Below are 12,209 nucleotides of genomic sequence, written 5' to 3' on the forward strand. Positions count from 1 at the left end.
CCACAGAGCTGAGGCTGGGAAGGAGGGCCTTCTCTCCTTGACAGCCACAGCCCTGGGGCTGGGGAAAGTCTCTTCTTTCTCTGTCCTCCGCAGCCCTACACATCCCAAATTTCCCCCACCCCCTCTTCTTACCGCACTGCCCCCTGCCACCTCCCACCTATTCCCCACAAGGCCACACCTCACCTTACATGTGCGTCTGCTCCAGTGTCTAGGCACCTAATTAGTGGAGCCATGCCTGCAAGTGGGTGGCCCTTTATTTATTCATGTCTGGCCGTCCAGGTGCACACCTTAGAGGGAAGTATCCGCTGACCACCTGAATGGAGCTCAGTGTTCCGCAGACCACAGTTTGAGAAGCTTTGCTCTGCAGCCTTTTGACGCTATCCCTTGTGATTTATTATGATGATGCCAGAGCACATCACTATAAGCTCACAAGTGTGTGTGGTTATACAATTGGAAACCACACACTGGAATTCTCCTTTCTGTATGTCTGTTTTGGACTAGATTCTGCCAGATATTTAGGTATCCTAGTACTTGAGTTTACTCTTTGGCACAAAGCTTCTATTCAGCATGAGTGAGGCTGGCAAAATCTTGCTCTTTATTAGATATGGGCCTGAGCCGGTTCCCCCAAATTTGACTTTTTGATCTGTCCGCTGAATGTTAGCAATACTTCGAGTCTGTTTAATGCAATTTCAGTCATTTAAGTGTCTTTTTGAATCATAATATTTAAATTTGGCTTATTACTTATGAGCTGCTATTATGGGAAAATCTCAGATTTGACCATTGACCTTTCTGTCAAATATTACCAAAAAGTTATCAGTTGATTTACTGTTCACATGGCCTTTTGAGCTAGAACAGGGATTGGCAATCTTTGGCATGCGGCCCGTCAGGGAAATCCGCTGATGGGCTGGGCCGGTTTGTTTACCTGCAGCATCCACAGGTTCGGCCGATTGCAGCTCCCACTGGCCACGATTCACTGTTCCAGGCCAACGAGGGCTGCGGGAAGCGGTGTGGGCCGAGGGATGTTGTAACCAGTATCTTTTTGGGCTTATAGTTTTGAAATATGGCACATTCTTTAGGTATGTACTCGTGACCACAGGGAGAAAAGAAAACCCACAGATGTTAAATATGACACTTCTTTCCTAGGGTACCAAAAGGCTATCAGTATAGGGAATTGCAAACATTATTTTAGCTTCCAGTGTGAGGCGGTCATGCTGGGCATAAGGCCACCAATTTGGAGAAATTAAGGTCATTCGAGGTAACTGGTTTTTGCAACATTTCAATGATTTTCACCAAGAAAATTATCAAAGGCAAGAGGTGTCAATACAGTTAGATGTTTCCACCCTAATGGGGGCTGTTGTCAGCTAGTGTGAAGTCAACACTGTCACATAAAGGCAAATATCATTTGTTTGTAGAAGCCCTGTATTTTTAGGGTATGGAAGTCATTTGGCTCTCCTAAACAAATGCAAATGAAGTACATCTATTCAATATTCCACAATGCTGTAATGTGTAAAGTATATTCAATTTTAGGGAAATGGTTTCCATTCACAGCAACGGGCTATTGCTAACAGCAGTGAGAAAAACATTCAAAATGTGGCAATAACAGCTTCTCACACTTGCAGTGTCACACAGCCATTATGATAACACATAGATGGAAATGTTAGGTTTTATTGAATAATTTGTATCCTCCTCACACAAATCCAGGGGTTTGGGTGTACTACATATATCCAGTACAGAATGATAGATACAGATGCAACATTCCAGGAACCAATGATCTAACATACAAGAAAACAAGTGGGAACAGTCTGTACAGTTTTCTTAGTGTTTTATCTTAATGAATCTTGAGATCATCTTACAGTATCTGCATTTATGATTCACATGATATGCTATGTCTTGATGGAAAAAAAATTGAGATGCTTGTCTTATTTGTGCTTTCAGAGCTGGTGATAGGCAGAATGCCTTGGAGGTTGAACTGAAGATAGTGCAAGCCTTAGTCAAGGATCTAGAGGGCTTTCTCAAGTGGATGCAAGAGGCAGAAACTACAGTTAATGTCCTTGCAGATGCATCCCAGCGGGAGACTGCTCTGGAGGACAGTGCCTGTATTGGGGAACTGAAAAAACAGATGCAGGTAAGAGCACGAGAGTGTGTTTGTGTGTGTGTTTTTACATTTACTATTTACTATTTACACATTTACTATTGTGAATCTGACAGGGAAAAGGCGCCTAATAAACTGGAAATCCTGCATCTTCTTCATGAAAACAATATTTCAAAATGGCAATGGGTATGGAGGAAGTTATTGATTTAATGAAATATAAGAATCCTTACTAGGGATTAAAGCAAGGGTGTCCAGCCTTTGTCTTGGGTAGTCTGCATCCCTCAGGTTCTAAATTGTGACCCTGGTGGGTAGCTGTGTTAAGAAGAAAATGTATATTATGAATTGAAAATGTGCCCCCTTAGCTACACCCAATTGCTTAACTTAAGTGCTTGACTCTGCCCTGCCACTAGGCAGCACAGATATGCCTTCTCAGATGCCTCCCTCACTCCCCCCTCCTCCTAGGCACTTTTCCTGCAGCCCCAGCAGCAGAGCTGTTGTTAGCCGGGAGTGCTTTGAGTTGTTGCTATCCCTTCACTGTTGCTCAGCAGTTCCCCTGCTGGTAACCAGCTGCCTTACATGGGAGTGAGAAGAGAAAGTGGCTCTGCTTGCTCCATTGCCTACTTCCTTGCCAGACTGGGAAAGCTAGGTATTCCCCCCTGGGCCTAGGGGAATACCTAGCAAAGAATGGCTCCTCCTTCCTCACACAGCCATTCAGGAAAGGCCAAAAGGAGGATGGTGGGGGGAGGGGAAGACAGGAGACTCCCCCTAGGGTCAGCACACTCCAGCTACTTCCCTTCTCCATACCCAACATGCCCTCTTTACTGGAATATGTGGGGAGGGTGACACAGGCTCTGCCTTAGGGGCACAACTGGAAGAGAGCAGGGCAGAGAATATGTACCAAAGGGTTGATTGGAGACACTTGACCTCTTTGTAATGCTATGTTTGGGCCTCAGGCTGAAAAGGTTGGATTCCACTAGATTAAAATAATTTTCCATGTTTTGCATTTGTGCTAGGAGATAAATGGTTACAATGATTTCTGAAATAATATGGATTCTTTGGTTGCCCTGTTGACATCCTGTGAATTTCCTTCACAGCTATCCCCCTTTTTTCCTAATTTTTTTAATATGTTTCTCCTTCAGTTAGTTTACTTTATCATCTAATGTAATGTATTTTCTTTCTGTGGGGAAAGAAAGCACAATAGATAGGTCAGCCACACAGTCCAGCTCCAAGTTTGGAGTAATATCTTTTCATGGTCTAAATTGATGGTGCTCGAGTAGTTTTTAATGAGCAAGAGCTTGTTAGAATCCATTGTGCAATTGATCTAAGCATATCTGTATTAAATTTAAATGAAACTAACTAATCTAAAATCTGTGATAACAAAAGTTTAGGGAAAGAGTAGTTTATTGTATAGCAGACATAGTACGGCCAATGCTTTAATGTGGCCAATCAGAATACTCCTCTCTAGATATGTGGCTGTTCATGTAACTATTGTACCATGGTGGTATAGTAGTCTGTAATTATCTTCCATGAATTAACATTTTCTCCTTTAAAAAGAAAAAAAAAGCCTTCCATGGTTGTTAATCACAAAAGCAGGAGATAAATCCAGCACAGATGGGAAATACTGTAATAATACTTCGTATACAAATAGGAGATGTAAGGGATCTGAAATGGGACAACAGAGAGTTAAGGATCTGAGATAGTGTGGTGTGTGGAGGGCTTGATTCTACATTGCCTTGTAGTCATTTACACCTGTTCAAAGGCTAAAAGGTTCAAAGGTTTTACACCCCCCTCTGCACAGGTGAAAATGAGTACACAAGGGGTAAGACAGTGGAGAAGGAAACCCTTATTTTGGCCTCTGTGTCACGAGGCGTGATCAGCTCTCCGTAGTTGTACAAAGTTTCCATTTTTAAAATAAAAATCCTTCTCATCCACAAGGAGCAGAGTTCTTGTTCTGTGGCCACAGAGAAGCTAGAGGTGACTGTTTGGGGCTAAGAAAGCTAAAGCGCAGCCACTTGTCCACTTCCCTTAGTTCAGCACCTTTTACTGTTGTTTTCTGTCTTTACCGTGGCTGTGCTCTGTTCTGCACTGCACAACAGAGGGAGCATAGTCTCCTAACCTACCCATGAGTCAACACATAATTTTAAGTTCCCTTTCAAATATGAAAGGTTTAACTATAGTACATATCAAAGGCTTTCATAACTCAGTGACTTTGAAATAAATTCCCTCCCCCCAACTTCCAAGGTCACTTCCACTTTCTGATGATCATTAGTCTTCTAAAAGTATAGATTTTCATATTATTGTATTGATGTAATAATTCCAAGTGTATTCCTGTGTTTTCAGACATTTGTTTTTTATCTTATGTTTCTTTCAGCACTGTACAGTTAGTCTTTCTTGTTATACCTACAGGAAAGAGAAATAAAATTGCTCCAGACTCAGACCCACAATCTGTTCACATTCAAAATATTTTATTTTTAACCCTGATGCTGTGGTATATACAGTAACATGAAACTCTGTCTATCTCACAATTTCATGTGTTTAAATGTACAAGGCATTGTATTTCCTAAATCAAATCGGTTACAAAACATGTGCTGTGCTCATACTGTCCTTGCTTTTAAGAGAAACTTTAGGAGAACTATACACTGATTGAATAGCACTTTACAAGGGGTTCAGATTGTGACACATCTAATTTGAAACAAGACACAAGTAAGTTTTTAACAAATAACAGAAGAGAGGACTAGAGTAACATGACTAGATTCCGACAGGTTAGCTGTTGCATAATTTGATGGTTCCAAATCATTTGTAAGTTTTTTGTTTGTTTTTTAAAATAGATAAAATGAACTTAACTAGTCATCAACCTTGTTATTATTGGTGTTCTAATTCCTTGCATGTGTTGGATGAAATGGATGACAAAGAAAATGGTACAGTTGAAAGAGGAGAGGGCAGATTTGCTGTGGAAGAAATCTATTTTGCCATGGGAAGTCCAGAAGTGTTCAGTGGCATGGGAAGGGAAGTGGCAGCATCAGATATTGAATGTAAGTCAGGGTAGGGGGTTGAAGGAACAGACTTTGTGGTGGATAAGAGGGAGAAAAAGAGTCAAAATGGAGTGAGTAGAATGCGTTGCTATAATTCTGCTTTGGGGGAAGGACTGAATGGAGGCAGAGGAGCTGAGAGAAGGGGATGGAGAGTGGTGTGGAAATCAAGGGTACTGATGGCTGGGAGATTACAAAAAGACTGGATGGAAGGGTAGGTGGGCTATGCCCTGGAAGTGAGGTGGTGATAGGTGAGAAGGAAATTGCTTTCATATGATATTTGCATTGTCGGTGTTTAGTGAAGATGAGTTGCAGGAGCGGCCATTTTGGTGAGTAGAATAGTTGATTCAGTAGTGATGGTCAAATGAGGAGGTGAGAATGAGGTGGGAAGCCAAAAGGCCAGCTGGGAAATCTATTTTAAAATTGTTCAAGGAGGAAGAACTTATGGTTGGGGGAGGAAGAACTTATGGTTGGGGGACCATCCAATCCAATGCATAGGTTGTGGTAGAGGAGGCTGGTGTTGGGCAGAAGAATCTGCTTAAATGAAGAAGGCTGGCTCTAGACAGACTCCATGCAGAAGGGATCCCGAACACAGGGTGCAGCAGAGCAAGCTGGCATTAGCACAGGTATAAGCAGGGGGATGTATGCATAGGAGACCTGGAAGAGGGGGAGGTGAGCTAGGGATAGAGCCTGGTAATGGGAAAATGAAGAGCAAAATAATTACAAAGATGGAGAAATGTATAATATTTAATGTGGAGATAAAAGAATAAAATCGGGAGAGAGTGCGAGCAGAGAATAAAGAAATGGAAAAACACAAAAGCAAGTAAAGACAGTTTTTAAAGACAGTAAGTGTTTAGTTTTCCCATATTCCTACATGCTGTCGTATTTCTCAGAAAAGGGAGTATACAGAAGGGGGGAGAACCGATTGCTTCGCAGGGAACCAAGGCAAGGACGTAGAATCTTCTTCAAGCTGATCACTCTGTCTGAAAGGGAGTACGCCAGCACTTGAAACATTTAAAACTGAGCAATGTATAACATGGTCGCTTCAAAGCTATGCAATACCTGAGGTTCTGTGAATTCATCAGAGCCTTAATATTAATTTTAATTGGTGCCTCCATACCATGCTGACTGATGCACTAGAAAGATATATGGAGATTTTCACATGGATAATATGCAGATTAATAATAGATACATAATTGTATTAATTTTTTCAGATTTTCAAACTAAACCTGAAATTAGACATTGGCTATCCAGTCAGGCTAGACATTGGAAAAAAAGTGTGCATCTTCTAGGTGAACAGGTAAATTGTATTCTAGCTCTGTAGAATATATCTAATGCTGCAGTCTAAAAATGAGCATGTAGTACTGGTTGCAGTCTCCATTCTCATCTTCATCCTGTGCTGTGTACCAGATCTCATATCCTAATTCAGTGGCTCAAATCTCTTGTATGCTATCACCCCACGTTACAAAGAAAAGTTTTAATCCTTTAATTTGGGATATAAACGTATACCCCATATCAAAAAAGATGGTAAGAGGTCCAAAAGAATGCCACCATAGCTAAACAGCAGATTAATGGATGCCATTAGAGCCAAAAAGGCATCTATTAAAAATTTGAAAGACAAATCCTAATGCAGGAAATAGGAAGGAGCAGAAACTCTGGCAAGTAAAATATAAAAATATAATGAGGCAGGCCAAGAAAGAATTTGAGAAGCAACTTGCTAACGATGCAAAAACTAACAGTAAAAAATGATTTAAGTATATCAGAAGCACAAAACTTGCCATACAGTGGGGCCAATAGATGACGAAGGAGTACTTGCAGGAATGCTAAATTAATACTTCGGTCTTCACTGCAGAGCAGATCCCTACATCAGAGAGATTCTCTTTGGGCAACCAATCTGAAGTACTGTCCCAAATTGATGTGTCAGTAGAAGAGGTTTTAGGACAAATTGACAAACTCAGCACTAATAAGTCCCCATGAATGGATGGTATTCACCCCCAGAGTTCTGAAGGAACTCAAATTGCAGAACTACTAACTATGGTATGTAACCTAACAATGAAATCAGCCTCTGTACCAGATAACTGGAGGGTACATAAAGTAATTCTGATTTTTATATCAGAGGAGGAGGAGATCCTGTAAATCACTGTCCAGTGAACCTAACTTCAGCACTGGGTGACAAATTGGTAGAAACTGTAATCAAGAATAGAATTATCAGTCACCTAGCAGATAAACATGATTGGTGGGGGGGAAGGTCAACACTGCTTTTATAAAGGGAAGTCATGCCTCACTAATCTATTAGAATTCTTTGAGGGAGTCAGCAAGCATGTGACTAAGGGTGATCCAGTCGATATAGTTGTACTTGGATTTTCAGAAAGCCTTTGACTTGCTCTCTCATCATCAAAGGCTATTAAGGAAACTAAGTGGCCATGGGATGAAGAGGGAGGGTCCTCCCATGGTTCAGTAACTGGTTGAAAGATGGGAAACAAAGGATTGGAACAAATGGTCATTTTCACAATGGAGAGAAGTGAACTGCGGGGTCCCCTATGGATCTGTACTGAGATCAGTGCTGTTCAACATATATTCATTTATAATCTGGAAAAATAGGTGAACGCTGAAGTGGAAAAGTTTGCAGATGATATAAAATTGTTCAAGATAGTTAAGTCCAAAGCAGACTGTGAGGAGTTAGAGGGATCTCACAAAACTGGGTGACGGAGTAACAGAATGACATTAAAGACTAACAGATTTATCTGGGCATACGCTTTCATGGGTAAAAATACACTTCTTCATGCATCTGAAGAAGTGGCTTTTTACCCATGAAAGCGAATGCCCAAATATATCTGTTAGTCTTTAACGTGCCACTGGACTCCTTGTTGTTTTTGTGGATACAGACTAACACGGCTACCCCTTGATATTTGACAGAATGGCATATGAAATTCAACATTAAGTGCAAAGTAATGCACATTGGAAAAAATAATCCCAATTATGATTATACAGTGATGGGTTCTAAATTATCTGTTACCATCCAAGAAAGAGATCTTGGAATCACCATGAATAGTTCTCTGAAAACATCCACTCAATGAACAGCAGCAGTCAAAAAGGCTAACTATGTTAGGAACTATTAGGAAAGGGATAGAAAATACCATAATGTCCCTATATCAGACTATAGAGCACCCACACTTGAATTTTGTGTGCAGTTCTGATTGCCCCATCTCAAAAAAGTTATGGTGGAACTTGTAAAGATTCAGAGAAGGGCAACAAATATAATCGAGGATATGGAACATCTTTCGTACAAGGAGAGAGTAAAAAGATTAGGACTGTTCATCTTAGAAAAGAGTCAACTAATGAGGGATATGAAAGAGGTCTGTAAAATCATGAACGGTGTGAAAAAATGAATAGAGAAGTATTATCCTTTCACACAGTACAAGAACCAGGGGTCACCCTATATTAATAGACAGCAGGTGGAATACAAACAAGAGGAAGTACTTTCTCACGTAATGCAAAACTAACCTGTGGAACTCATTGCTAGGGGATGTTGAGATGGCCAAAAGCATAACTGTGTTAAAAAAAGAACTAGGTAGGTTCATGGAGAAATAGGTCCATCAATGGCTATTAGCCAGGCTCGGCAGGGATGCAACCCCCTGCTCAGGTAAAACCTAAACTTCTGACTGCCATAAACTGGGAATAAAAGACAGTGCTGGGTCACTCCATAGTTGTCCTGTTCTCTATACTCCCCCGAATTTCTGTCATGGGTCACTGCAGGAGTCAGGACAGTGGGCGAGGTGGACTAGAGTCTGATCCAGTATGGAAGCTCTTATGTTCTTAATTCCCATAGTTTCTGGACATTCCTCTGCTCTCCTATCTATCCATAAAGAAAGAAAAGGCGGTCGAGAGCCCCTGGACCTGTTGATAACTCCCCTTGGGGGGTTGATGCCCCAGGTTGAGACCCAACATTCTAATTAATATGTTAATTTAATATTTGTTCTGTTCTGTTTTGGTATGTATTGTAGTTGTATAAGTGCATTTCCTGTTCTTTCAGCAATGTGGTTACCATCAGCAATGTGTTTTTTTTTCCCTCCCTTAATTTGGAGAATTTTTAGGATGCCATGATAGTGGAAGCCATGTACATGAATGTAAAAATAATTCAGAAAGGCTTTGCTCACTGGGTGTTCTTTCCTCACTGTTTTTTGATGGGTTTCTAGAACACTAATTTTTTTTTTTACCAGTTTGCATTGACTGCCATACCTGCTATAATCAAAGTTGGATCTGTCTCTGTTTTGAGGCAGTGACGTTGTCCAGTGTAGTCTAAAACTCTGGCTGTTTTGCTTCCTGCTGTGTTGATGTTTTTGGATGTTTGTTCTGGCAGCACCTCTAATAGAAATGAAAATGTCTTGGTTGACTCACCTCTCTAAGCAATAAGACGTGGCTGGATGTGGTGGTGCTGTAATATGGCTACGTATGTTGGTTGGATTACACCTGGAGTATGTTATAGGTATAAAAAAAATTCCCACATTGTAGTGTCTTATTTCTGCTGTTACATAGCTTGCTTAAATAATATTGCTTTATGGTGAATATACATCAAAGTGTTGCCTCTGAGGATTCAAGGCAGTGGAGACCCTGTCTAGGGATCGTGATCGTGACTTGAAATCTTCAGTTTGCCAAAATCATATTCTCACTCTTGTTCTTTCCATTTCTTAATGAGTCATTCAGGAAAAGGTTCTAATTGGAAATGGCATCTTAAAAATATTCATGCTTACTGGCGTGGAAATTATTCGTTTGGGAGCCCTTTGGATGAATTAGCTTTAGGAGAGTTTTCACAGGAAAGAGATTTGTCCCCAGCAGTCTTTCCTTTTGTATTAATAATCTAGCTTTGAGATGTGCCTGTATATGATTTATTAGCCCTTAACATATGGCTGATATAATTAGGGCAGGTGTCCCTCTGCTCTTCTCTCAAGATTGATAACACGGTCTGTTATTCACTCACTCCACAGCTCTGCCAGAGCTGCATTTAGTCTGAGAGCGAGAACACAATTCTCCCGAGTGAGGGAGTGAATGCCATGTTCGTGTTCTCTCTTTCTCTCTCTCTCTCTCTCTCTCTCTCTCTCTCTCTCTCAATATAAAACAGCTATAAGGGAAGAACTATTGGGATATGTTGGAGCTGTCTTCCTAAGGGAATTCTGTTTTGTTTCTGCAGCTTTAATGTTTCAGTTAACAATCTTCTCTGCTATTTAGTGCATTCCAGTATGGTAGCAGACATTCGGCTGCTCAACAACTTCGTTCTTTCTCTGTGCATGCTGAGCTGAGCAAATACTGGCTAGGAGGATCTGTGAAGGGTTTTATTTTCTTGGTTTTTGTTTTCAATTGAGAGAAACTTATGCTGTATCAACCTCCTTTGCCTTTGAGACATTTAAAGCTTTGTAGCTCTCAAAAGCAATCCTGGAAGCGAGCATGCTCAGAGAGCTGGCAAATCGTTGTCCAGTGACCAGGAGGAAATCATAGTTGCTCTTCATTTATAATGCAAATTCTGAGGTGTCTTCAGAAGTGTGGCAAACTTAAAATGATGGCTGTGGTGAGAACATCTCTGCAGAAAGTTGTGGTCTTGTTGCATTGCTTGCAGAGGATGGCAGTTTCTTCTCCACGTTACCAAAAGCTTTGTAAGGTGAGTAAAAAATGGGAAAAAAACAGACCTTTGAGAGTCTGTAGACCTTACTTTTATCTCAAAAAGCCAACAAATAGGATGGGCATCCTATAGAAGGCATCCTACCCTAGAAAGTAAATTTTGAAAGCCTGTTATATTCTGTTGTACATACATATATGTGAGTTATTCAAGAATGTGAAATATGTTTTAAAAAGCATTTGCTGAAGTTTTTTTTTCTTTTTTTTTTTTTTTGATAAAATGTTTTTGGATAACATTTAAGGATTTCTGTGAAGGAACTCTTAATATTCAATTACCTTCCCTAAAAGTCTATTTATTTATTTAGGGATGATGGTTAGGTTCTGGCAAATGTTATAGTTCTTCAACTCCTATTTAGTCATTATCCAGGATATTTCAGCTTTCTTAAATTCCTTTTTTTTGTTTGGTTTTGATTTGAAACAAACTTTAAACAAGCATATGATTTCAGCAGGTTAGTAAACAGTGTTAGCACTTCTACTGTCTGATTCTAATTTTTTTAGAGTTCTACAAAATTAAAAAAAAGTTAGATGAAAATCATGTTGACAGATTTGACAACTTTTTGTTTGAATAGAACTATTATCTCATTCCTTGAGACTGAATGTTCGGATTCCAGCAGGACTGTAGTATTGTTCCATACCTTGCACAGGTACAGCTGGACAACTTTGTTGCTGTGGGAGTATCCTAAGCAGCCCACTTGAAGTCAGCTTTTTTTAAAAAGGATTGTCACTTCATGGATGTGAGACTTTTGAATGCAAGTTTGTGCTGTATTTCGGAAGCCATTTCTTAGGCAGTTAACATAGCCTGATATGTGTGTCAGTCATGCTATCATGGGTTATTGGAGCCTAACAGGTGAATTCTCTTTCATGAGTTTTGACAGTACAGATGTTGGGAGAGGTGCATGCCCATGAGAAAAACAGGGTATTTTGATATTACCATGAAATCCATTTGTTGGTTATTGGTGCTTATGATGTTTTTAAACCTTTTTGTTTCATATTGAAAATGCACACAAATTACATATGAGGTATGTAAACCAACATATGTCTGAAGGTAAACTGAAAAGTTCTCAGTGTTCATTTTTTGTTGGATTGGAAAATGGCATGCTGCTAGCTAATCATGAAGTTTTGCATCAATGTGAGAGAGTTTCTGTTGAGGGAAATTTGGAGGTGAAATAAGCTACAAAGGCATCGCCCAAATGCTTTATATTCTTTCATTACTTCCAAACTTGACCAGTTGAATAGAATGTAAGTTTGCATGGGTAGAGTTTTGACTTTTTGGGATGATCGTACTCCCTTTATGTAAATAGGGGACAATTTCAAATGTATATACAATGTAGTTAAGTGGTGTTTCCGTTCACAGAAATGAACAATTGAGAATAGCTAGTTTGTTGTGTAAATACAAGTTATTTAAGCATATCTGCTTC

The 12,209-nt window shown here is 40.0% G+C and overlaps 1 protein-coding gene across 5 annotated transcripts in view; it reads left to right on the plus strand.

Moving 5' to 3' along the window:
• The window catches only part of UTRN (utrophin), a 594,587-nt gene that overhangs the window by 276,562 nt on the left and 305,816 nt on the right, over positions 1 to 12,209 (plus strand). For all 5 annotated transcript variants that reach the window (XM_037894924.2, XM_043543078.1, XM_007056268.4 and 2 more), the window contains one exon: positions 1,936 to 2,125. In XM_037894924.2, the coding sequence (XP_037750852.1) occupies positions 1,936 to 2,125 (190 nt within the window). The remainder of the gene's footprint in view (positions 1 to 1,935; positions 2,126 to 12,209) is intronic.

The sequence above is a fragment of the Chelonia mydas genome, chromosome 3 (assembly GCF_015237465.2).
Source record: "Chelonia mydas isolate rCheMyd1 chromosome 3, rCheMyd1.pri.v2, whole genome shotgun sequence".
NCBI classification, from domain to species: domain Eukaryota; kingdom Metazoa; phylum Chordata; order Testudines; family Cheloniidae; genus Chelonia; species Chelonia mydas.